At 48.1% G+C, this 27,668-nt stretch overlaps 1 protein-coding gene across 1 annotated transcript in view; it reads right to left on the bottom strand.

The window, feature by feature from the left end:
• Efr3b (EFR3 homolog B) overlaps positions 1 to 23,128 on the bottom strand; it is a 78,631-nt gene extending 55,503 nt beyond the window's left edge. The window contains exon 1 of the mRNA XM_038319561.1: positions 22,922 to 23,128. Coding sequence (XP_038175489.1) covers positions 22,922 to 22,928 — 7 coding nt within the window. The 5' untranslated portion in view covers positions 22,929 to 23,128. The remainder of the gene's footprint in view (positions 1 to 22,921) is intronic.
• Positions 23,129 to 27,668: the final 4,540 nt, after the last annotated feature.

A 27,668-nucleotide genomic window follows, 5' to 3' on the forward strand; every position in this document is an offset into this window, starting at 1 on the left:
GAGGCAGAGGCAGGTGGATTTCTGTGAGTTCTAGGACAGCCAGGACTGTTACACAGAGAAACCCTGTCTCGAAAAACAAAACAACAATAATAAAAAGTTGTCCACAGAACTAGTGAGATGGCTCTGTGGGTAAAGGCACTTGCCACCAAGCCTGGTGACGAGTTTGCTCCCCAGAACCCACAAGGTGGAAGGAAAGAAGCAGCTCCCACAGGTTGTTCTCCAATTGCACTACAATTTGTATGTAGTATGCTTGCACCCATCAAGACTCCCACACACCCAGTAAATAAACGTAAACAGTAAAATAAGATATAAAGTTATTAATAAGTGAGGAAACTGAAATCACTTTTGCGGACGGAACCAATGGTCAATGTCAAGTTCCTTATACTGAACCCTATCAACCCATAATATCAACACTGGTGGATGCTGTGTGAAGGGTACATGGGACTTCTCTGTATGTTTCTTTACAGCTACCTAGCAATCTATATTTCCTAATAAATTTTAAAGTTTAATGTGATAAAGGTAAAGAGGACTCACCAGACTAGGCTAGAACTGTGCGGCACAGCTGCCTCATTCGAGCCCTTAGCAGGCTTCCTCGTCCCCAGGAGGCGCACAGCGTAACTCCCACAATTAAGTTCCAAACACGTGGCCTGCTTCCCATTTTATATGCATCCCCCCTGTCAAGTAGCATTTTGAATGGGTGTTTCAAACTCCAGGGAGACCCACAAGAATTACTGCATCTTTTCCAAATTCTTTGACATTTACCTTACTTACATCTTCACGCAAAGGCATGAAAAAAATAATGTTGGAAAGAATGTATGCCTGTTACAATGTTCCCATTTATTTATTTATTTATTTATTTATTTATTTATTATTCATTTTATATTTTTGAGACAGGGTTTCTCTGTGTAACCCTGACTATCCTGGAACTAGCTGTTCCAGGTTGGTCTCAAACTCACAGAGAATCTATTGTCGCTGCCTTCCGAGCGCTGGGATTAAAGGCGTGCGCCACCTCCAATCAGCATTTTTCTAGAGTATTCCCTGAGGATGAATTTCTAGAGTCCAAAGGTACATGCAGAAGTAAGACTCAAGCATCTGAACTGTATGTTCAGGAGCAGGATGGGTCCCCACAGGAACAGGTGAGGACTGCAGACTGGGGGCGCTTTGTTTGCTGGGGTAACGAGGGAGAGGAAGGCAGCCTGGGGTCCAGCGTGTGTGTGTGGCGGGGGGAGTGACTTCTAGGCTCTCAGAAGAGAAACCAGACTATGGATTCGAGTGTAGAGTGAACAGAAGGGAGGCTGTTACAAGGAGCCGGAGCCAGGGTGGAAGGCTGGAAGAAAGCAATGGGGAGCCCAGGACGAAACCCTGACTAACAGCATAGAGAGGGAGATGCCAAAGGATTGGGGCTACCGACCAAAATGGTGACTCTCTATTTCCATGGATGCATTGGAAGCTACCCTGGTCCTGAGAGCTGGGTTAGAACACATCCCACCCATGCGGGAATGACAATATGTATCTTTAAAAATCGAGTGTGTTTAAACTTTTTCAATTTATTTTATTTATTTCTAGCATGCATGGGAGCAGGGGCGTGCATGTGGAGGACAGAGCAACCGTGGGAGTCAGTCCTCTCCTTCCACCATGTGAGTCCCAGGGATCGAACCAAGGTCACCAAGCTCACACAGCACTGAGCCATCTCGACAGCCCAGAACGACAATGTTGATACTCTCATATCAACAGAGTGCCTCGCGAGGTTTGAGAAACAGGCATGAGACGCAAGGCAAGTTGGGTTCAGAAAATTACCACATAGCCTTCAGGGAAAACAATAGAGAGAGGCTTCCAACACTGGTAATCCATTTTGCTGGTCCCCCCAAACATAGGCACAGGACATGCTTTCACCGTGATGTCTGCCAACAAAGGCATCCCAGTGAAACTCGGCCACATGGCTGAAATGTGTTTGAATAAATAATTTAAGTGCAAACTTCACTGGCATTATTTTGAAGACAAGGAGATACCATGGAAAAATTCCTAGGGCTTGGGGGATGTTTAATAAAAAACACATACAATAGTCCCTGGGTGTCTGCAGTTTCTGAGGTTTGTTATCCATCTTGGTGCGAAGACATTAAAAGGAAAACTGCAGAAGTACGTAAAACTCTGAAGTTCTAAGTAGCTTGCTATTCCGAGTGGCATAATGAAATCTCATGGGGGGGTCTCCCTCCACCCAGGCCAGGATGTGGATGACCTCTTTGCCAGCGAATCCACACAGTGTATGCTATCCTCCAGATACCCACACAGCAGACATCCTGATTGTCAGGCTGACTACTGCAATACTGCAATGCCTGTGCTCGACTAAACCTTTTTACTTGATAATGGACCCAAAGTGCAAAGGTAGCAAATGCTGGCAACTCACACAGTATATGATATAGTTGTTCTGTTTAATTGTTGTCATTAATCGCTCACTGTACTTAGTTTATAAACTAAATGTATCCAAGGTATGTATTATAGGAATAAGACACAGGCTACTTAAGATTCCATACCATCAAAAAACAAAACAAAACAAAACCCAAACATTTAGCTATGGTGCACGTTTTTAATCCCAGGACTTGGGAGGCAGAGGCAGGTGGATTTCAGTGAGTTCAAGGCCAGCCTGGTCTACAGAGTGAGCTCCAGGACAGTCAGAACTGCTACACAGAGAAACCCTGTCTTGAAAAACAAAGCAAACAAAACAAACAAGCAAACAAAAAGATTCAGTACCATCTATTGCTTCAGGTATCCAGTGGGGTGGTGTGTGGGGTAAGGGGAGGGTATATGGGGTTGTGCATCCTGGACACTGATGAAGTAGCACATTATAGTGGCAGAAGCACGTGGCAGAGGCTCCATGCTTCATGGCACCCAGAAGCAAGAGAGGGACTGGCATAAAGGGGCCTGGGATGATGAGGAACTTCCTCCAACTAGAGTCAACTTCCTCACTTTCCAGAACCTCTCAAAAGAGCAATAGCAGCTGGGGATTGAGCCTTTAATACATGAGTCTTCTGAAAAGGACATTTTATAGCTAAATGAGTAGCATGCTTAACTGTTATCTAATTATTAAATGAGGACAGAGGATATCCTAATGGAAAGTAGGTTGATTGCTGGAGTATCAGACTATGATGAATTTTAAGACATTGGGCATGCATTTATGTGTATTTATGTGCATATATATATATATATTACACATACATACATACATATACACACACAGACACATATATGGTACGTGTGTGAGTGCTGGTGCACGCATACCATAGAAAAAGTGTGGAGGTCAAAAGAACTCTCAGGGCTTGTCATCCACTTCATTTTGAGTCAGAGTCTCTAGTTTTTGCCACTGCACAGCTTACTTTCAGTCATGTGACCTCAGCTCTTCCAGGTGATCTACCCATTTCTGCTTCCCATCTCACTGCTCAGGCTCTGGGATTACAGAAGCATGCTATAGCAACGCTGGCTCTTTATGTGGGTTCTGGGGATCCAGAAGCAGCTCATCAGGCTTGCGTGACAAGTGCTTTACCCTCTAAGCCTTTGCTGAGCCTACGTCTCAATGTCGTGTGCACACCGTTAGAGCCTACCCACGAGAAAGAGTAGCCACCTCCATCCCTCTGCGTCCTTGTCCTGCTCACGCCTTCATTCCTTCCTTTTCTCAGGTTTGTCTCCCACTCCTGGCTGCAGGAGCCGCATTTCAAATGGCAAGGGTACCCCTATTTTCCTCGTCCATCAGAAACTCCTCCAGTGTTGAAGTGTTACCATTGAGACAGAGAGTTTTTCTAGGTAGCCCAGTCTGGTCGTGGACTTGTTGTGACATCTGAGTTGGCCTTGAACTTGCAACTCAGCGTCTCACAAACGCTGTAGGTGTAGTGTGCCACCACACCTAGCCTTCAGGTTCAATTTTTAAGACCATCAGAAGCCCTCAGTAATCAGGAGTGGTGGCGACACCTTTAATCCCAGCACTCGGGAGGCAAAGTGGGGTGGATCTGAGTTCAAGGCCTACCTGGTCTAAAGAGCGAGTTCCAAGACAGCTGGGGTTACATAGAGAAACCTTGTCTTAAAATATCCCCAAACAAAACAAAACCTGACCTGGAATCCTAGTAAGTCTATTTCAGTGTGCTTTGAAATTAGTTCGGGAGATATTGCAGGTGTGGCTCAGTGGTAGAGCACTGGGCTGACAGAAAAGGCCCTGAGTTCAGCCTCCAGCAATGAAAACAAACAGGAAAGGCAGGCCAGTAGGATTGAAAACACTGGAGAGAGTGCCCTGTGTCCCTTAGAAGCTGGTAATGACGTCTCATCTCAGTGTGATTATGCTGGCTTCCTCATCCAGCACCGAGTCTCTGTAGAGCACTCAGAGAGTGATCCTGGTTCATAGCACATGATGAATGCTTGCTTTATTCAACACCCAATACCCAGATGTTTGCAATGTGTGCCTTTAACCCCATTTTTTAAAAAAAAAATGCTTGTGCCCCAAAATGAATGTAGTGAATTAACCTGAGAAATATAACTTCAAAACAAGACCCTCATAAGCCAGGCAAAGTGGTGCACATCTGCTAACCCAGAATGCAGGCAGCTGAGGCAGGAGGATTGCCATAAGTTTGAGCCATTCTGGGCTACATGAGAAGACACTGTCTCAAACATAACACAAGGTAATAATAAGCATTCTGGATCTTCCTGGAGCCTGCACTCAGCTCAGCTTTCAGGAGTGCTGCTGTCTGTGTCTGTCACCGTGATTTGTTACTGATGTCTCAGTATTTTCAGACCTCATCTCCGTCCCTTTGATAGAACCTAGGCTTTAGCTTCTCGGCATGAGGAGTGATAAATGACTAGAGTAGGACACAGCTCCCAGCTTCCTATCATAAAATACTTGCTGGCGCTTTGGTGGTGTCTCAGACTCTCAGGGCTGACCTCACAGGGGCCCTGACCCTGTCTGGGTCGGAAATTGGGATGAGAGAACCCAAGAGACAATATGGAAACCTAGACATCCCATGACTCCATATCTATCTCAGCTCACTTGCCACAGGTCAGGAGAGGCCTTGGTGGCTTTGTTTGGAAACTGCTCCTCCTCAGGAGAGGACTAGGTTACCTAAGCAGGGAATGTCCACGCGGCAGCCGAAAAAAGGACATGGAACTGAATGTTGCCTCTGACCGCTCTGTAAACACTCTGGTAATTTAAAGGAGAGCTGCAGGATAGACACCACTGGTGTGCAACAAACCTGGCATGTGTGCAAATATGAGTGTGTAAAACAAGCTATAAATGCTGAAAGATCCATACGAACCCAAACCACAAGGTAATGTTGGCTACTGGCTGGAGCTAGGTGACCGACTGATGAAGGGGGAAGGGTCTTAGAGTGCACCCCATAGTACGGTAGTCACTTGCATTTTTAAGTTTTATTTTACTATTATCTGTTTATCAGATGAGATCTTGCTAAGTTTCTCAGGCTGGTCTCAAATTTTTCAACCTTCAATTCAGTTCCCTGAGTAACTGGTGGTACAGGGAGAAGGGATCTTGCTAAGCTTTGTGGTGGCACATACTTTTTATCTTAGCACTTGGGAGGCAGAGGCAGGTGGATCTCTGTGAGTTCAAGGCCGGCCTGGTCTACAGAGCTAGTTCCAGGACAGCCAGAGCTGTTAACCAGAAAAACCCTGTCTCAGAAAACAAATCAAGACTCTGCCCCTTAAGTAGATCAGTTTCATTTGTGTGTTCAATAGCCAGAGACGAACGAGACTGGAAGACCAGTTGGTACTAAACTACAGCTAGACCAGAAGAGGTCCCAGTGTGTTGTACTGCAATAGGGTAGTGACAATTAGGTGCTTATACATGTTATAAAGCCAGAGGAGGAAACAGAGGCAGGCAGATCTCTGTGAGTTCCAGGCCAGCCTCAACTATATAGTAAGTTTCAAGCCAGACAGGGCTACACAGTGAGATTATTTTTGTTTCTGCTTCCTAGTTTCTACATAAAGAAATGACAAATCCTTGGGGGTGGAGAGATTACTCAGTAATCACTCAGTAAGCACTAGCTGCTCTTGAGCAGGTCCCAAGTTTGATTCCCAGTACCCTGACTGGGTGACTTAAAACCAATAACTCCAGCCGGGCGGTGGTGGCGCACGCCTTTAATCCCAGCACTCGGGAGGCAGAGGCAGGCGGATCTCTGAGTTCGAGGCCAGCCTGGTCTACAAGAGCTAGTTCCAGGACAGGCTCTAGAAACTACAGGGAAACCCTGTCTCGAAAAACCAAAAAAAAAAAAAAAAAACCAACAAAAAAAAAAAACCAATAACTCCAGCTCCAGGGGGCTCGAAGCCCTCTTTTGGCTTTTGAGGTCACTGCATGCACATGGCGCTCATACAGACAAGCAGGCACAGGCACATATACTCATGATTTAATAAAACAAATGACAAACATTTGAACCGATAGTTTAACCAGATTTAAACATTATACAGTCTATAATGGAAATATTGTGTGGTACCCCATTTATATGTATAATCCTACGCCTTTATGTATCAATTAAAGACTAAATTTTAAAACTGTTTTAAACTACAAAAAAACCCCATAAACAAAAACAAACAAAAACCAGCCATGCATAGCTAGCAGATACTATATTGAACAGCAAAGACAGGTAACATTTGTGTCTTTCTAGTACGTTCCCTCAGACAGCTCTGATTTGGGGCTTTAGTTTTTAGTTGTGTTCTGCCCCCAATAGAAAATGTTCTATAGATCATTCATCTAAATTAAAATAAGTATAAAGTTTAGTATCTCTCATTTTTCTCTTAAAGTTAAATTGAAAGTCTCATAATTTTTTCTGTACTTTAGCTCAGCTCAGCTCTTACTGAAATTTTGGGTTGAAGGCGCTGATCTATGACCTGGAAGTTATTTTATCTGTTCCCACACACGTGTATGCAACCCAAAGGCATTAAGTGCATTAGATGCCGATGACGGTAAAAAGAAACGGGAAAGAGTTCTGTAGCCGTGGAGGGACAGCGTGCGCGCAAGCAGCCAGAACGAAGGGCGGTGTCAGAGCCAGGTGTGTCAGCAGACCAGCACACGTCAGACGTGCTTTAGTTAGACTTTCTCATGGACAGGGGCAGCAGTAACGTGCACGCGAAAGGGGAAGGGGAGCATTTTCTCAGTTAAGGCTCCCTCTTCCCAGGTGACCCTACTGTGACAGGTTGACAAGACAGCCACCCAGTGCAGATGGAGGCGAGTGAGCAAGGCTCCTGGGGAGGCTTTTAGAGCAGAGCGGGGCGGGGCACGCATTGTTCTGGTCTCCGAGTGTGTGACACGGATGAGCTGAACCACAAGAAGCAGAGCCCACCAACACACAGTGAGGACATGAGGGGCCTTTTTTTTTTTCTTTTTCCTTTGTTTTTTCGAGACAGGGTTTCTTTGCGTAGCCCTGCCTCTCCTAGGACTCACTTTGTAGGCCAGGCTGGCACCTTGAAATCAGAGATCTGCTTGCCCCTGCCTTCCAAGTGCTAGGATTGAAGGTGGACACCACCACCGCCTGGCTAAATCATTCTTTAAATATTTATTTTTATGATTTTAAATTATGTGTCTATGTCTGTGGGGGGGGGGGGTAGTACCAGCAGAGACCAGAGGTGTCGGGGCCCTGGAGCTGGAGTTGAGTGGCTGCAAGTGGGAGCTGGGAATTGAAGTTGAGTCCTGGAAAAGTAGTCCAAGCTCTTAACCACCGAGCCACCCGGGAAAGTGAATTTCAAGAAGGAACAATGGCCAGAGAGGAAGAGACAGTGAGAATAGGGAAGGAGAGTCTCTATGGGGCCTGGCCACTGAGCCTTCACTGGCCATCTTCTGGAGAGCTCTTGGCGGGGAGTGACATGGGGATTTCTGAGAGAGGAAGTAAAGAACGAGCAGGAGCTGGGCGGTGGCAGCACACACCTTTAATCCCAGTACCTGGGAGGCAGAGGCAGTTGGATATCTGTGAGTTCAAGGCTAGCCTGGTCTATGAAGCGAGTTCTAGGATAGCCAGGACTGTTTCACAGAGAAACCCTGCCTTGAAGAACCAGAAAGAGAGAGAGAGAGAGAGAGAGAGAGAGAGAGAGAGAGAGAGAGAGAGAGAGAGAGAGAGAGAGAGAGAGAGAGAACGAGAGAGAGAGAGAGAACGAGAGAGAGAACGACTAGAAAAGGAGGGCAGAGAGTCACTCAGCTGCAATGACTGCTGGCTCAGGGAGGTCACTCAAATGTCACACAAATTCCAGATGTAACGACAGCTCAGCAGACCAGGATGGGGCATGTTTCTCCAAGCTGCACACCCCTGGTTAGCTGTGAGTCCCTGGGACTGCAGGTTGCTTCCAAGAGCTAACTGCACAGACTGTTGGGAGCCTCTCTGCCCTGGGCCAGAGTGGACTTGAGACATGGCCCAACACCTTCTGGCTTCAACTTAGAGCCTTGTGACCCCTAACTTCTCTTGTAGTTGTGTATATCAAACTACACAGGAGAGCTGGTGTTTTACTCAATGATTGGATAAACAGTATTTGCCAGAATCGGCAGTCTATCGATTACATCTATAGAAGTGTTCTGTGAGCTTCCTAAGCCCCACGACTGACAATAAATGAGAGTTCAGGTGTAAGGAATTCCATACGTGTGTGTCTGGCTCTCTGTGAGGTAATCCGAGCTTCTCGTGGGGATTCATTCATCCAAACACCTCGAGACACTGCCATGCTCTATTTGCTCCTTCCAGCTGACACGAACTGTGTGGTAAAAAGCATGCCGACAAATAACTCCACTCTCAGAGAGCCTGTGGCACCAAACATCGAGTGCAGACAAACACTAGAGCATCAGCAATATCACTGGTGATTTGGTTGAAAGTTGGGAGCCAGGGATCAGGATTTCTTCTTTCCTAAAATATACCCAGTTTCCTATTGTGGTCAACAGGCGGCCCAGAAGAAGCAGGGCTACTCACTCTGCTAACGAATATAGAAACCCGAGGAAGCCTCGTTGTGGTGCTGCCAAGTTGACTGAGGGCAGGAATAAGCGCTCTGACTGTACAGAAGGGCAACAGATTTGAGACACGGACTCTTACAGGCAGGCCAAGAATCCGAGATCAATTATTCAGGCTTCCAAATATCTAACCAGAGAGTCTGTTGCATCGTGTGTGTATCACCAGAACACAAAACAGGCATTGTGCCCAGCACAGATAAAATGTAAAGGCAGGGCCCAGGGTGGTCTATCCTGAATGAGAAGCATCAAAATTTTGGGGCGGGGATGGGGCAAAGTACTAGGTTGAGCCGTACTAAAAATGCCAAGTAAGCAGAGGCCCAAGCAGAGCCAAGACCCACTTTCAATGGAGCAGCGCGTTGATGCGCATGGGTGTTCTCTTACACCTGACTGAGGCACAAAGTCTCTCAGCAGATGCTGCAAGTAGCAAAACGCAGACAGAGTGGGAAAACAGTTCCTTCGACAGCTCTCGTGAGGCGAGGTGTCTTCTCCTCTCAAGCAGATCACCAGACCCCTGGGGAGGGGGGCCTTTGTCATCATAAAGGACTGACTGTCCGGAAGATGGGTAGCGGCTTCTCCTGGTAACCTCCACACCATCTACCGCTAGTCAGCATGGCACTCTGTGTCAGGGACCCTTAAGTGGTTTGAATGCCTTTTTCTTTAACCCTCCCAAGGCCATCGAGGTGGGTCTGTTGTCCCATTTAATAGACGGGGAAAATGAGACACCAAGCAGGTATTTTCAAAGACACCCAGATGTTAATAAAGCAGCTGAAATCAAACCCAAAGTGATGGGTCTCTTGGGGGGGGGTCTTTCTACTTATCCTGTCGGCTGAAAGGGAGACATTGAGATTTATTTATTCCAGTGTGTCATCAGAGAGAGATTCATCTCTTAACCATGGACACACAGGTATCTGTGCAGAGATGTCACCAGGCAGCACATTATTAAGATGTTAGGCAAGTCCATTAAGTGCATCCTCAGAAGAATGACATCACTGTGGGCTGAACCTGTCACAGCAGCCCCAAGGAGGAAATGGAAAAGCCAATCTTTCCCACAAGCTGGCTCTGCTCAGTCATGCCTGTTTTGGGCTGAGACGGCGCTTAAAGCCTTAGAGTCAGGCCTTGCCATTTCTGGTCCCCTGAAAGAAGCAATGTCAGTCTCTCTGTTCCCAAGGCAGACTGTCCACCCAAACAGCCCTGTTCGTGGGCCCTCTGCCCACTTACCCTGCCAGCACCATCAGCCTCCCAGCTGCCAACGGACTGAACTTCCAGGGTCAGCTTCCTCCACTTGGTGCTCAGCCTGTTAGCTGCCTTGTATCATGGGCTCTGGCCGACAGTTCTCAATGAACCCTTTGACTAGGTTGCCAAGGGTCATCTTGGGCTATGGGTAAAAGTCATGGTGCAGGCTGGCACAGACCCTATTTCCTCCCACTCCCACTGCCTGGGCTACAGAGCAGCCTTGTGATTGTCTGTATGCTTGGTTTCTGCTTTTCCTGGGTTTTCCTACTCATTTACCATGACATGCAAAAGATGCAGAGTCTGAAGAATTAACCAATCACCCAACAGACAGGACATCTCCCAGTCCCTAAAAAGTTCACTTCCCAACCAATGCCTACATCCAGCTGAGGTTTGAATCCTATCCGCATAGATTTTTCGTGCATGAATCCTCGCATAATTACTTCTTAAACATAATTAGAAGACTCTAGATAACTGCCCACAAGGCTGTTGGTGATGAAGAATACTTTTAATTATATTTATGCCCCGATATTAAAATGCTCGTTATACAAACTATGAAAAAAATTTAAAGTAAATTAAAATCGTCCACGGTCCTCTTGGCCAGGGCTGGAGCTCTGGAGTGTTTCTGTCAAGGCCAAGACCTGTTGCTCCTGGGTGGAGCATTAATTTCGTCCACTCTTCTCTCCCCACTCCCTCTCCTCCTCCCCCTGCCCTCCCCCTTCCTCCAGGCTTGCTGCTCAAGCTCACTTCAGAGCAGGCTAACAGAACTGCCCTTGCAAAGTAGTCCAATCAAAGATCAACCCATAATTCAAGGACCAGCGGCTCAGTTGAAGTTAAGATCCCAATTTGCATGGCTTTTCTCTGGAGAATGCCTGGCTCTCCTTCCCCAGCAGCAGCCACGTGGGCCTCTCCCACCATTTCGCTGCCCAGGATACCAGCCAGTTCCTAGAGACACTCCCCAGGTGAAGGGTGTGTTCGCTGTGAAAGCAGTCCGCCCTAACATACGCCTCAGATCTGACCATCTTCCCTCTGTCTGCTTGCAGCAGCAGACACGCCCTTAACCTGATTTAGGTAAAAATTTCATGTCTTTAAAAATGGCACTTTAATAGCATTCTTAATTAGGGATGGAGTTGTCTGGAAATCCAAAGAATATGAATGGGGATGTCTGTTTCTGAGCCTCAGTTTATAGACACCCCAAAATAACAGGTGATTGTTGCGAAGTCATCAGCATGGGCAGTGGTGAGGGTGCGAGGAGGTATGAAAACGGCGCCACGTGCACGCACGCACATCACGCACACGCACACGCACACACACATCACGCGCACACACATGCTCACAAGACTTTTGTAAGATGGCAGTAAAATTTATGTAAGCTGGGTACTACAGCTGCTGCTTGGGAGGTTGGGTGGGGTCAGCAGACCGAGCCAAAGAGTTGCAGGTCAGTGTGAGCAACAGGTGTGACCCTGCCTCAAAGGGGAGAGGGGCTGGAGGGGTGGCCCAGTGGTTAGAGCACGGGCTGCTCTTCCAACAGAACCCAAACTCAACTCAGTACCCACATGGTGGCTCACAATCGTATATCCTCTTCTGGTGTCTACAGGCACTGCACACACATGGTGCACATACATGCCGCAGGCAAAACACCCAAACACATGGAGAAAAATTTAAAATTTAAATTAGGTAATATAAAACTTTCTCATCTTAATTATTTTAAAGTGCACTTCAGTGGAATTAAGTCTATTCACGCTGCTGGACAGCCATCTCCACGTCCATCTTTGCTTTTCATTAAAAAACAAAACAGCTGGACAGTGGTAGCACACGCCTTTAATCCCAGCACTTGGGAGGCAGAGGCAGGCAGATCTCTGTGAGTTCAAGGTCAGCCTGGTCTACAAAACAAGTTCCAGGACAACCAGGGCTACACAGAGAAACTTTCTCTCAAAAAAAAAAAAAATAGAAAAAAAAAAGCACAGCTCCCCTTTGCCAGTAGCAGCACCCCCATCTGAGGACCTTCAGATCTTGTTTTCTAAGATGTAGGGCTTGGAGCTTGCCGATTGGCCTAGAAAGCCCCAGGGATCCTCTTGTCCTGGACCTGGCTTTTTATGAGGATCAGGTAAGAACTTTACCAACTGAGCTAGTTATGCCCCCAGTTCTTTCCTGCATTTTTGTGAGTACCTGCCCTAAGAGATACGAAGGAGCATATGACAACAGCTTTGAGTTGTGTCTTGTGTGTTGGCTACTCACACATGGAAAGAAATGCCCTCACCCTCACGTGTTTTTTTGAGTTGGTATATGGCCTTTAACTCTCTATTCTCCTGCCTCGGTTCTCAGCTGCGGCACTTCCTTCGCTAGCCTGTAGAGCCGTCTTCCGGGAAGTCTTTCCAGGATCTCTGTTGGGTCCTCAGTCCACAAGTTTAGTTGATGAAGCTGTCTTTTCTTCCATTGAGGGATTGAACACAGGCCCTCATACATTCTAGGCAAGCGCTGTACCCGCTCTCCCTAGTCAAGTCTCTTGTCCATTTTAAAATCAAGGTTGTTCATGTCTCCTGAGCTTCGGCATTCCTTATAAACCCTGTAACTTATCCTTTATCTAATGTGTCACCTGCCAGGATCTTCTCCCACTGTTACCTTCTCGGTTTCAGTGTTAGGAGTGTCCTTAGAGACACAAAGTTTTTAATTTTGATGTAGCCCAATTGGAAATGGTGTTTTTAAGCATTCATGTTAAGCTGGGTGACTCTGCACATCACAAGACATCTAACTTTCGAGATTTTATTATCCTTAAACGTGGGAACAAATGTAGAGAGGATCACTCATCCAGCAGGAGTTCGGATGAGACTTGAATGTTATGTAAAACAAGAAAACTGGCCCCAGACAACCGGGCCCAGCACATAGGTCAGCATGACCATCCCATTGGTCAGGGCCAAGAACAGACACTGCCAGTGAGGAAGTCGGTGCCAAGCCAGGCTACACAAAGTGACTGGTTCCTACTAAGACCATTCGTTTACACCCCTCCAGCCACCCCAACTAGCTACCCAGCTTTGGGTGCACACAAGCCTCAGAAGCCTGAGTCGGGATAAACCAGCTTTGCCAATCACTTCACAAGCCGTAAGAGCTCGGAAACCCTTTGAGACCATCCAGTCCGGCGCTTCCTCTTTACAGTTGGAAAAAAACTAAAGCCGAGGGAGGAAGAGAATCCTGCCCAAATCCACACAGCAACAGAGCCTGAATCGGCTCCGTTGGCCAACTCCCCGCCCCCACGCACTCCAGAAATGTCCTTGATGAAGCAGAAGGACAGTGTGGCCGGTGGCCGGCACCACCCACGCTTTCTAGAACACTCAGCTCTGTTCTCCAAGACTACTGTCTGGAGGAGACATTTCTAGCAGTCCTAAGGAGTAGCTTCCGGACAGTTAGATGGGTTTCCTGTCTTTACCAGCTGGCGGGCTCAGACCTGCTAGCTAGGGCCGACACTCTCAGGAGTTCAACGTGAACAGAAGATCCGTCTATTACACACAGTGCACTCTCCCCAGCTCCCAGACTGAGGGTGCATAGGCCTGTCATTTATCAGGTACATTGTGGCCAGCATGTGCCTTCAGGCACCAAGAATAACATTTACTGCCTTTGCCTCGAGGGGCCTTTCCATCTTTGTTTTGTGATAGAACACCCAAGTGATGGGAACAGAAATCAAGATAAAGATTTGCCCACCCCTACACCACTAGATGACCCTCCTATTTGAAGAGAAGGATTGTGGCATTGTTGCTGGTCTCTACAAACCCAGGAGGAAATACTTGAAAACGTCTGGCCTCCTTGACCACATCTCACAAGTAACCAAGGGTTGTTTCCTAAGACCGAAACCTCAAAGTGGAAGAGGAAGCCAGATGATTATATACAGTGGTTGGTTCTTCTATGGAATCATCACCAGTGTGGGAAAGCACAATTAGGAGGACGGCACATTATGGCTATCATTCCAGGATTGTCTCTGACCTCAGCGAGACCCCCTAGCCCCACCGTTACGCATTCCCTGGAAGCATGGGCCGATGGGCTGCTAGACGTGTTTGTGGGCATGAATGACACAGGCGGTGGCTTTCAGGTTCAGGGCAAACCTGTGAGTTCCCACCACATGCCCTAGTTTTCCACCTGAGCACACAAAACTGAATACGATAGAGCCTGCATATACACAGAGGCTGTATGTGCAAGAGGCCTACAGATCTGTTGTGTAAGGACATAAATAACATTCGCTGTGATGTGTAAATGGCCAAAGTAACAATAAAGGATAAAGTACCCCGGGGGCATGAAGAAGGCTTGGTGGCAGAGCTCCAGATTTTCCCAGCATCTTCTTCTATGCTTCTGTTCTAGAAGTTTCTTTGGTGCGCGGGTTGTGAGTAGGTAGGAGATTAACTGGCATGATGTCATTTTAAGAGATGTTAAGGCAAGGTCTGTACAAATGTTCTTGTAATTTGGGGGTAGTCCTTCAACTTCACACAGGCTAAATGAGGAAAGCTGGGCCAGGCAAACATCATGCCTGCCTGAAATCTCAGTACCCAGGATCAGCTTGGCAGTGGTCAGCCCTGCGTACCTCCCAAGACTGTCTCAGAAACATGAATTAAGTGTCTAGAGTCCTGTGACTTGACAGTGTTACTCAGTTTGTCCCTTCCTCGGTCTCAGCCAGGCGCATCTAGGACGTAGTTACACAGTCTATGCATGAGATCCACATAGGATACAGGCCAGCTCCACATCGCCTGCTCCAAGTTGTCTGCCTAGACCTGAGGGTGGAGGGTGAGTTCTAGTTCACAGGCAAACCGAAGCACCTCTTATTCCAGAAGGTTCTCTGTTCAGGCCAAACACTGGCCGCTAGACTTTCTTTTTTTTTAATCAGGGTATCATATAGATCAGGCTGACTCCCCACGTGCTCCGTAGACTAGGATGACCTTGAACTCTTGACCTTCCTGCCTCTGCCTCCTGGACTGGAATTACAGGCATACAGCACGCGGGATCAGAGTCCTCTCTAAGGTCGCTGCTGTCCTAACACTGCCTGACAGTGACCGTCTTGAAGGTGACAGCCCCGGTCTGCTCTGTCTGCCTGTGAAGCATGTGCCGTCTCTTGCCTGTCCTCTCCACCACCGCACATCTGTTTTTGTGTCTTTTTTACGTATTCTTCAGTCCTCCAAGGTTCTTCCTCTAGCCCTTTCTTCCTGACAAAGCGAAACAACGTTAAGAACAGACTCCATCCAGAAGAGAGTGTCTGGAGCCCCAGAACGGTAGTGTGTCCCTCTTGGAAACCTTGTTCAGGTCTGGGGAGTACAGAGCAGTGAGCACCACAAGGGAAGGCCCTATCCTCTAGAAGGCTCGCATGCTCTGGGGTCAGTGTGATGGCATTTGGAGTTGGAAAACCCAAGTTCAAATCTCAGCCTCATCCCCAAAATAGGTGGCCAAGGCAAGTTCATTCAGTTTTCTAGACCTCGGTTTTCTCACTTTGAAAACAGAAATACTAATCCCAGTTTGTAGAATTTAAGCAAGAGAAGTCAGGCAGCCCATAGTCTCAGCTACTTCAAGATGTTGCTGGCAGACCTCAGGACGGTGCTCCCTCCCACCTTGTTAGATAAACTTCATGCCATTTACTGAGCATATCCTTGTAAAACATGCGAAAAATGAAATTATACCTATTATATTTGTTTAGTGTGTGTGAGGTCAGGGGACAAATAGTGGGAGTTGGTCCTCTTCTTCCACCACGTGGGTATTGGGCATTGAATTCAAGTTTTCAGGCATGGTGGCATGCACCTTTGCCTGCTGGGCCATCTCAATGGCCCCTTAATTCACAGTCTTCACACACACACACACACACACACACAGATACACACACACACACCCCATTATTTTGTGTCCCCTTTGATGCCCTGTATTATATCATACATGGCTGGTATACCACAAATAAATGATAGTTTTGTCTATTTTCAAAATACAGTATCAAGCAAATAAGAATCAAATGGTTAATATCCTTAATAAATACAATATTCATAGTCTTACAATTTATTGAAACATAAGTGCTCAGAAACACAGGAGATGTTAGTAACAAAATACAAATTAGGGGATGAGGGAGACGGCTCAGTTGGTGAAGCTGGCAAGCATGAGGACATGAATTAGGGTTCCCAGCATCCACATAAAAGCTGGGTATGGTAGAACATGTCTATAACCCCATCTCTCGGGATGCAGAGATGGAAGGGGATCCCTTGAGCTCAATGGCAGGCAGCCTAGCCAATGAACTTCAGGCTCTTGTTTAAAATCTCAAGATGATAGAGGAGGACGCTCAGGGTCAACCTCTGGCTTCTTCACACGTGTGCATGTGTGTATAAGCCCAATGCCAACAAAGACTACACACACAGAAGGCAAGCTAAAAATGATGTGATCACCTTGGTCGGATTAACAAAGATAAGAAGGAAAGCGGACCTCAGGAATGCTAAGTGATGGCTCTATCAGCCACACCCTTAGCCCTGAGCATTGACCGGAGCCATCCCCACACCTCGAATCTTTCATACTTACTGCCTTTGAGGGTAAGACAGGCACTCCGACAACTACCAAAGGAGTGTTACCTACACAAACTGAGAGCTACAGTTTGACAAGACTAACAAGTTCCTAAAGTGTTCATGGACTTACAGTCATTCCTTGACTACGGCCTAACAGAAAGTTCCAGAGTTCAGAAAAGGCTTTGGCTAGCAGGTGCTTCTTCATTCACAGTACCATGGTACTCGCCTTCAGTCCCAGCAGGAGAATCTGAGTTCCACGTCAGCCTGGTCTACATAGAGTTCCAGGCTGCTAGGGTGTTAACACCTAGTTAAAAAAACAAACAACAGGGGCTGTAGAGTTGGCTCAGTGGTTAAGAGCATTGCCTGCTCTTCCAAAGGTCCTGAGTTCAATTCCCAGCAACCACATGGTGGATCACACCCATCTGTAATGAGGTCTGGTGCCCTCTTCTGGACTTCAGGTATACACACAGACAAAATATTGTCTACATAATAAATAAATATTTAAAAAACAAACAAACAACAACAACAAAAAGCTAGGACTGCTAAACAGACTCAGTATGGGAAGGGCTTGGGCAAACCTGGCTACCAGAGTTTGATCCTCAGAAGCCATGTAAAAGTGGAAGGAGAAAACCAGTTCCACAGAGTTGTCCTCTGACCTCCACAAGTATGCCCTGGCATGTGTCCCCTCCCCACCATGATGTACAAACACTCAGCAGTAATACACCAAAACCAACTTTAAATGGCAGCTCTCTGGTATTGGGTGACTACAGATAATAGTAATGGACTGTTTATTTAAGATTTATTTTTATTATTATTATTATTGTTTGCTTGCTTTTTTGGGGACAGGGTTTCTTTGTGTAGCTTTGGAGCCTGTCCCGGAACTCCCTCTGTTGACCAGGCTGACCTCAAACTCACAGAGTTCTGCCTGCCTCTGTCTCCCAAGTGCTGGGATTGAAGATGTGGGCCACCGTAGCTCAGCTATTGTAGATTTTAGTGTAGAACAGGGAGCTAAGCGATGGGAGACTGAATGCAGAGCCTCAGGCATGCCAAGTGCCGTCCTGGTCCACTGAGCTACAAGAACCCGCTCTCAAATATCTATTTTAAGTGATAATTGGCAAGTTTTCATTTATTTGGGGCTGGGGGAGGATGCATATGTGCCATTTGGGAAAACCAACATGAAATTATGTAAAATAAGTAGTTCCAACCATGTAAACAAACCATAGAACAAGTATCAAGACGTTTGTTATAACTAGCTATAGTTTCAGGTTCTCTAGAAAGATCATTAGTAGTAGTAAAGGAAAACATAGGTCATTTTTAAAAACTACGTTTCCATTGTTTGAACTGGGGAATAACATAACAAGCATTGTTCTTAAGCTATGAGGCATAAGTTTTTGTTCATTTTTTTCTCCTCTTTTTTTTCCCTTCGGTATTTCAAACCAAGGTTTCTCTGTGTAGCCCTGTCTGTGCTGGAACTCACTCTGTAGACCAGACTTGACTTCCAACTCCGAGATCTGCCTGCCTCTGCCTCCTGAGTGCTGCAATTAAAGGCATTGTTCTACCACCACTCAACCCTCTTTTATTAAATTAAGAACCAAAGGAGTATAGGGAAAACGGTTCAGAGGGTGAAATGCTCCTTTCCATGCAAAGAGGAAGACCTGAGTTCGTATCTCCAGAGCCTACATAAAGCCAGGCACGGCAGCACACACCTGTAATCCCAGCATTCTCACAGTGAGACAGGAGTCAGGGACAGGATAGACCTGGATGCTCACAGGCCAGCTAGCCTGGCATACACAGCGAAGGGGCAAACAAGACAAGGTGGCTACTTCTGACTGTCACACATGTGCCATGGCATGCATGGGTGCCCCCTCCACATATACACACATATGATATATGTGTATGTATGTGTGTGTGTGTATATATATATGTATATATATATGTATATATATATATAATAAAATTAAGAAGCAGAGAAGAATTGAGGAAAGGAGAAGATGAGGGCAGCTCTCATTCAAATTAATTTTCATTGTGAGGTGGGTGTACTTTTTAAGAGCATGCGCGTGCGCGCACGTGTCTGTGTGTGTGTGTGTGTGTGTGTCTGCACCCTCGAGTGTGCTAAGAAAAGCTTCAGTTCAAGGTTACTTGAGGGGAAGAGTTGGGGTCAAAACTGGGGTGGGGGTCCTCAATGTGCTTTCACTGTTGGTGGCCTAGAGTAACAAACTCTGTAGACCAGGCTTGTCTCCGTGTGCAGGGATTAAAGCTGTGCTCCACCGCTCAGCTCAGCAGTTTATTCTTTAGAGTTTGTCTGTTTTGTTTTGCGGTACTGGGGATCAAACCTTAGACTCAACCACTGAGCTAATCCTAAGGCCAAAAGGTAGACCTGAGGGAGCAGCAGTGAGGGGATGATTTTCTGCGTTCTCTCTTTTCCAGATCTTCTGTAAGGTGATGTTAACTTCGTGTTTTTAATTGATATAAAAGAACAGCACAACAGCCTGAATAACTGGACTATGAGCATCAAGACACAGAAGACAGGCTCTCCCCGCAGGGACTCTTCCAAAGGGAACTAAAGAATGGGGATATAGGTAATGAATGGGAGGGCACACAGCTGAAGCCATGCATGCTACCATGAGCTGCAGGAGGCTCAAGATATGCAGGGGGGCTCAGTGTAGCTGTGTGTGTGTGTGTGTGTGTGTGTGTGTGTGTGTGAGAGAGAGAGAGAGAGAGAGAGAGAGAGAGAGAGAGAGAGAGAGAGAAGCAGACAGATCTTTGCAAAGATGAGTCTTGCACCTCAAGGAGAGTCGGCCTGGCCCTGCAGTTCCTCTGCTCCATTTACAGCAGCTGTACAGTGTATGTGGGATATACTGAGAACCATTTTGAAAGCCAGAAACCACTGCTCTCCCTATAGTGACCATTCTCCCTCACAAAGCAGGGAGGGAGGCACGAGCCAATGATACAGAGGAACTAGTTGGAGCAGCTTTGGCTCCGGTGGGACCAGCGTGCCCAGACCACAGTGTGGTGGGGAAATCCTCTCTATTCTCTTTACTCTCTGTGGCCAACTGCTCTCAGTCTCTGGAGGCACTCTCCTCGGGAGGCTCCATCTACCTCAGTAGAAGAATGAGATGCTCTCAAGGCTCTGGCCCAGGTGAGAGGAATAGGTTAAAGCTTCATTATATAATCCCAATGAAAAGAAAATGGGATCCACTTTTGCATGGAACTTGTCTGGTGACCTGCCCCCCTTCCCAGAACAAAGTACTTTTCTCCTCCGTGGCTCTTATCAATCCACATTCACAGTATAATCAAGACCAGGCCAGGTGGCGGTGGTGGCACAGGCCTTTAAACACAGCCCTCAGGGCAGAGGCAAGTAGATCTTTGAGTTTGAGACCAGTCTCATCTACAGAGTGAGTTCCAGGACAGCTTGGGCTACACAGAGAAACTCTGTCTCAAGAAAACAAACAAAAAAAGACTACAGGAAGAAATCTGTGTCCCTTTGGAGAGCGATTTTAGAAAGTAACTGAACAGTGGTAGTGGCCTGCGTGGGTCAGGAAACGGGAAAGAAAACAGTTCAGGCTGAGTGTAACGCCACAGCAGTAATGCCACCATTCGGGAGGCAAAGGTATGAAGAAGAGTTCAAAGCTAACTTGGGGTACACAGTGTGGCCCTTGCCTCAAAAAAAGAAGAAAAGAAAGAGCAGGAGCTGTTTAGTGACTCGTAGTTAGCAAGGTCAAGGTGATCATGAAGATCTGCCTGGAGCTGGCAAGGGGCGAGAACACAGCCTGAGGACGAGACACAGTGACTGAGTCACCAAAGTATCTAAAGCTCTTCCATAGCCTCTCGTTCTGCTCCTCCTTATTGTTCATCGGTTCATAAAATGCCTGGTGGCGTCTTATAATATGCACCCATCTGAGACATTAGGGAAAGGGGGACAAGGGTCAGCACTGAGTCAAGAGGCCAGGTGTCACCTTACCTTACTCGACCCGTGTCACCCTGGACAAGTCACTGAGAAAGTTAGGGTGAAAACCAATCCATAGGAAGTCCACCTGCCATTACCACTCACATCGTTTGCCTTTTCTCTTTTCTAGATAGTCTCTCCCTGTGCATCCCTGCTAACCTGGAACTCACTACATAGCCCAGGTTGTTCTCAAACTTGCCTCCGGAATCCTTGCATGTGCAAGCTCTCTCTCTCTCTCTCTCTCTCTCTCTCTCTCTCTCTCTCTCTCTCTCGCTCGCTCGCTCTGACCCTACTCCTGTTCTTTTTATTACTGACTTCTAGGGAGAGGACGGAAGAGCTCTACAGCTCCTTTCTTTCCACCAAGGCAAGACCACCCTAAAATGCAGACAGACAGGCGAGGTTCCCCTGGAATGCAGGTTCCCAGACAACTCCAGATTCCACGCTTTGTGGGGGGGGGGGCAGTTTCCACACAGCACTAATGTGACTTCCCTGAGCTGTAGGCAACTACCCAGAGGAGCCCTTCATCACAATCTTTCTATGAATCATTCAGGGTAAAGTCCCTGCTCTGTTTGCATCTGGGGAAATAAAAACATTATTAAAGAGAATTGAGATTTCATAGTGCAGCTGAAAATAGCACGCAGTTAAGGCTGGCTCCCCAGATCCTCCTTCTGTTCTAGCCAGCTCTTTCAACAGGAGCAGACCTGGAATCCCCACACCCCAATTCTCAGACACCCGAAGTAAGTTACCACATTACTAGCTGTACTGTGGTGACCCAGGGCTGCTAATTCTGGCCCATACTAATGTGCTTGTCCTAACTCCTTCCCTGCTGCAGGTGCCCCTGCAGTCACATGCTTCTCTCAAGTGATCTGCAGCTTTAGGCTGCTCCCTCTGCAGAAAAGAAGTGTGTGTGTGTGGGGGGGGGGGGGGGAACAGAATAAAAGAGGTATATGGCTCTTCCATCCTCCCAGCAGGCAAATGTACAAGTCCAGTCACCTTCCTTCAGCGTCCCCACTGGTCAAGTTGCCCCTCCCCCACTTGAGAATTAATACTCGCTATGAGGGCCTGCTGGTATCTCTACAGAGATCATAGTGGGGCTGTGTAATCAACTAGGCAGGGAAGGAGATGCATACAAAAGTTGAGTCTTTGTCTTTCTTCTAAATAGGGGGCCCACCAACTGCTGAGCCTTTCCAGCATGCTCTCAGCGTCCTCGGTGCCAACAAACTTTGTGACTCATGTTCTGTTTGCAGAGGCAGCCAGCAGTCTTAGAGATGGGTTAAATTGGGAACATGCTCTTCTAGATCACTCACCCTTCAGGTGCAGCCTGAGCCCTTACCCTGCAGTAGGAGAGGGAGTGAACACGGCTCTAATTCTTTTGTTGGCCCAAGAATAACTACTGGAAACCCGGGCTCTAATAGACTGTGTCCATAGGAATACACGCACACACACATACCCCAGGTAAGCTCTGCAAGTCAGCCCATTTCTAGCCTGGTCCAGATCGCCAGGGTTTCTACTCTTAGGAGCTGCAAAGTGAGAGCTTTCCTCATCCACATTGCTTGCAGAACCAGCAGAGTCGTGCACCCTGAGAGTCTTGGAACTGTCACACATCTGTGGGGACGGTAGCTATGGGATTGGGAGACACCCTCGAAGCTACATCTTTTCCCTTCGGCCCTCCGCAAGGCCAATCTGGAAGTTGGGAAGCCTGCATCCCACCAACAACCGGGATAGGTAGAGGCCAAGTGCACCCAGCTCGGAGAGATGAGCCTCCAGCGCCGGATTGCTCCCCAGCTCCTGCACCGCCGGTGCCACCTCTCACATCCAAGGAGCCGGGCATTAGGCCGGCAGCGAGCAGCTCCTCTACAATGGACCAGTTTCGCGCATCAAACTCCCAAGCACAAGCCTCTTTGTTAATTCTGCAAATACTGTCACACGATCGCCTCCACCAACACTCCTTGTCGGCTCAGCTGACGAGACATTCGCTTTTTCCAAAGCTGGGTGTCTCTCCACCATTCAAGTCTCTACCCGGCGACAGACCACCGCCCTTTAGCGCCTGCACACGCCGACCCGAAAGACCTCAGGGGACCAGATAGTCCCCCGGCCCGAGGCATCTTTGTCCTCTCGGCACAGACACGCGCTCACAGGGCGACAGAAACAGCCAGCCTGGCACCAAGTCGGCGCTCTCGCTTTTGGCCGGGGGCCACTCCGGGGGACAAAGGTCCGCGTCCTGGAAGTTTGCGGGCCCGAGCCGGGGCGCCGAGTCCTCCTTACCGTACATCTCCGCGGGGAGCGCGCCTCCCGGGAGGCCGGCGTCGTCGCGTCGCTGGCAGCTAGTCCACGGCCGCGCCTGCTTTTCATTCACAGCCCGGCGGGCTCAGGCGGCGACCCGGGCGCGCCGGGAGCAGCCGATGGGGGGCCGGCGGCGGGCGGGACGGAGCAGGACGCCACCCGCCCATTCAGCGCCGAGGTTGGCCGCCGCCTCCTGTTCTGGTCCGCAGGCTAGGCGGCGCGCAGTGGGCGGAGCTGTGTCCTGTCACGCCCATCCCGCTTGGCCACTGGTGGGCTGCCTCGAGAACCCCGCCCCAATTCCTGCCCCCCGCCCCCATCCTGGGGCGCGCCTTTTGCCAACCCGACGTCCCCGGGAGCCAAGATTCTGATTGCCCCGGTCACCTAGTAAATCTGTGGATTATCCACCTGAATTCCAGGTCCTGGCTCAACCCTTATGCAGGTCGCTGACTTGTTCCCCAAACAGAGGACCCCTCCGAGGTCAGCAGGTGCACCCCCTCCTCCAACTCTATCCAGGCTGCTCGGACTAAGCCTCGGTCTTTAGGGAGTAGAAATTGAGTTATAATCTTCCTCTATCCGTGGGTCCCCAAATTCTAGCGCAATCACTCCTTCGACTCTCTGACCAGGTGCTTGCGACCTGGGCCAGGTATTCAGGAAATACATCCCGCTTTCAACCCTCAAGGGTTGCAGGAAGTCCGCTTGATTTTTGAGATTTGCAAGCTTTGCAGCCAGCATCCTCTCCAGCGGTGCCCAGGAGCCGATTTGAATTTGGTGTCTTTCACCTGATCTGACAGAATGAGAAGCAGACACAAAGGGGCAGAAACCTCAGGCCAACGCCCCAAGCCGTCTCTGCCTTCTATTTCCCTGGCCTTTCTGTCTCTATTTCTTAATTTCTCTGCTTGCCCCTTGGTGGAGGCTTTTCGTTTGCTTCCCCGATCATAAAAATTAGAGAAGGGCCTGAAAGATAATGTAATGACCTTCATTTTATTAAAAGTTGGTTTAACCTTGAGAAGTTAATTTTTGTTCTGTTTCCTACATACCCAAACGCTGTGAGTCAAAGTACTACCCTCTTCGAGTCTTGCTCCCTGCGGGAACCTACAGTACATAGTGGGCACCCACATATTTGTTTCCCATCAGAGAGAGAGAGAGAGAGAGAGAGAGAGAGAGAGAGAGAGAGAGAGAGAGAGAACCTGTATATGGAGACAATGCTCATTGCACCCCAAACCCACATTTTTCTTTGCTTTCATTCTCCCAGACACCCCCCAAACACACACCTCCCCCATCCTCTTTTGGTTTCTGTGGTGGTTTAAATAGGAATGGTCCCCCACGGACTCATGTGTTTGAATGCTTGGCCCATAGGGAGTGACACGATTAAGTGTGGCCTTATTGAAGTAGGTGTGGCCTTGATGGAGGAAATACGTCACCGCAGGAAGTGGGCTTTGAGGTCTAGTGTGGCATTCTCCTTCTGCCTGCAGACCAAGATGTAGAACTCTCAGCTCCTTCTCCAGCACCATGTCTGCCTGCACACCACCATGCTTTTTGCCATGGTGACAATGAGTTAAACCTTTGAAACAGTAAGCCTGGCCAGTTAAATGTTTTCCTTTGTAAGAGTTGCTGGGAGACCGGGTGGTGGCGCACACCTTTAAATCCCAGCACTTGGGAGGCAGAGGTAGGTGAATCTCTGTGAGTTTGAGGCCAGCCTGGTCTACAAAGTGAGTCCCAGTACAGCCACAGCCAAGTCTACACAAAGAGAAACCCTGTCCCCCTCCCCCCAAGAAAGAGTTGCAGTGGTCACAGTGACTTATCATAGCAATAGAAACTCTTACTAAGACAGTTTGTTGTTGTGAACAACAAGATGACCAAAAAGCACTTGGGGAGGAAAGGGTTTATGTCATATTAAACTTCAGAGTGCATCATTAAGGGACATTAAATGAGAATGGTTCCCATAGGCTCATATATTTGCATACTGGTCTCTAGTTGGTGGAACTGTTTGGGGAGGATTATGGGGTGTGGCCTTGTTTGGGAGGTGTGTCACTCAGGGTGGGCCTTGAAGTTTCTTCCAGTTGACTTGCTCTCTGCCTCATGCTGGTGGTTCTGATGTAAGCTCTAATCTAGAACTGTGCCTGCTTGTCTGCTGTCGGGCTCTCACCATGATGGCTGTGGATTCTGCTGCCCTCTGGAAATGGGAGCCCCATATTGAATGCCTTCTTTTAAAAGTTGCCTTTGTGGGCTGGGTGGTGGTGGTGCACACATTTAATCCCCAGCACTCAGAAGGCTGAGGCAGGTGGATCTCTGTGAGTTCAAGGCCAGACTGTTATATAGAGTGAGTTTCAGGATATGCTTTAAAGCTACACCGAGAAACCCTGTCTCAGGGGAAAAAAAGTTGCCTTGGTTATGATGTCTTATCCCAGCAATAAAAAGTAACAGGGTTCATCCCTAAAGTTATGTGGCCAGGAAGCATTTCTCCAGTGGTGTAGCTGCCTGCATGTTGTACAAGAAGCACCAGTGAGGCAGCTTTTAGAGTCTCCCGTGCTGGTTGGGCTTTCCAATGATGTAACTGCCTATTTATCCATGCTCCTGTAAGTGACTCCAAAAAATCCCTCGATTCTCCAAGAGAGCTCGGATGGGATTGTTTCTTTGGTCTGGTGATGTCCACACTATCTAGGCTGAATAGAAATAAACTCTCAGGGCCGGGCGATGGTGGCACACGCTTTTAATCCCAGCACTTGGGAGACAGAGGCAGGTGGATCTCTGTGAGTTCAAGGCCAACCTGGTCTACAAGAGGTAGTTCCAGGACAGGCTCCAAAAGCTACAGAGAAACCCTGTCTTGAAAACAAAAAAAAAAGAAAGAAAGAGAGAGAGAGAGAGAGAGAGAGAGAGAGAGAGAGAGAGAGAGAGAGAGAGAGAAGAAATAAATTCTCAGGGGAAAAAACAAAACAGATAAAAAACAAAGTGCTGAACTCAAGAGTCCCAACCTCCAGAGCAGGGTGACTGTGAGGAGAGATGAACAGAAATCAGCTACTTGGGGGAACTATGGGATGCGGGGAAGTCAGAATTGGGATTTCTATCTTAAATGGTTCCTCTTTCCTTACAGAAATCTCAAAGAACTTTATGGGTTGAACAGAAAGTAAAGTGAAAGAAATTGCATTTACCAATGGCCCAATTGCATTGGGTCTGTGTCAGAGCAGCTCTTACATAGATCTCAGTACAGATTTTCCCTTGACTTATGATGGCCAAACACTGCATTTTGTGGCGGTAATACACCTTCAGTAGAAACTGTACTTGAAATTTTGATCTTTTCTCAGCCTAGCAATATATTGCAGTTTAGTCTTTCTTGCTACTGGGCAGTGCAATAAGCCACCAGCCCTCAGTCAGCCCTTGGTTCATGAGAGGAGGTAAGCAGGAGCCTCCAGTGCATTGTGGTCCATGTGATGACATAGCTTGGCCGAGGTAAGTGAATTTTCTGCTCGCAATGCTTTTTCCTTGGTGTGCATGTATATGTAGGCTGTGCATGCATGTTGTGTCTGTGGGGACATACACGTGTATGCACATGCGTGCGAGGGTCGGGGCTGATGTCAGGTTTCTTTTTCTGTTGCTCTCCATCTTATTCATTGAGGCAGGGTCTCTCACTTGAAACCAGAACTTGCTCATTAGACACCCATCTTGCTCCAGGGACCCTTGGCTCCTCTTCCCAAGAGCTGGGATTACACGGCTGCCATTCTACCCCAGCTTTACAAGGGTGCAGTGGATTCAATCTCTGGTCCTCACATTAGCGCAGCAAGTGCTTGGCCAACTGAGCCACATCCCCAGAAGCTCCTACAATGACTTCATCAGAGTGTAGCACCATCGTCTGTCCAGGAGCATCCAGCTGCTCTTTCTGCCCTATGGCTGGAAGATTGGGTGCAGAGAGGTTAGACAGCTTTCCAGCAAGAGGCTGCATAGGGGTTCGAGCTCAGAACACCACCAAGAGGATTCCTGACCAGTGTGAAGCCTGGCCTTGCACACTGACACACGTGACTGCACTGTAAGTGGGATGGATTTTCCTGGCAGTTAAGGTGTCCAGCCTCCTTCTCCCCCTTTTCCTGCATTAATTCCCTGCCTTATTTATTCTAGTTATCTATACTAAACTGGGTCCTTTTATATGCACTGTTGTGTTCTTTTAAAAATGCTATGGAGTCCCAGGCGGCAGCTGTAGGCAAGCAGCAAATGCTATAAAGTCCCAAATGGTGGTAGCAGGCCATGTGGCCGCAGACAGCAGGCCCTGCGAGCAGCCAGTCCCAGGCAGAGAAGGCTGTCGGTCTTAGAGCAGTGGCCTGAGCAGTGGTGGCGGCCCATGTGGTGGCAGGTAGTGGGCTCTGGGAGCAGCCAGTCCCAGGCAGAGATGGCTGCCGGTCCCTGAGCAGTGGCTGGTCCCAGGCAGGGAGACACATGGCGGGCGGGCAGAAGACAGAGACATGGTGAGGTTGAATATTTATTCAGGGGAGTTATGAAGGGGGAAAGGGGAGGGGGAGAGAGAGAGAGACAGAGAGAGAGACAGAGAAGGGGAAGCAGAGAAGTGGGGAGAGAGGAAGATGGAAAAGAGAGTGAGCTCAGGCCGGAAGCTGAAGATCAGCCTGCCTCAGCGGATGGGGAGGGAATGGGCGTGGCTTGTCTCTTAAAGGGACAGGAACCAAAACCATAACATGCACCCCTTCCTAGATCTACCAGTTCTCCAAAGGGGGGCTGCAGAATC

Source organism: Arvicola amphibius, chromosome 2 (genome assembly GCF_903992535.2).
Source record: "Arvicola amphibius chromosome 2, mArvAmp1.2, whole genome shotgun sequence".
NCBI lineage: Eukaryota > Metazoa > Chordata > Mammalia > Rodentia > Cricetidae > Arvicola > Arvicola amphibius.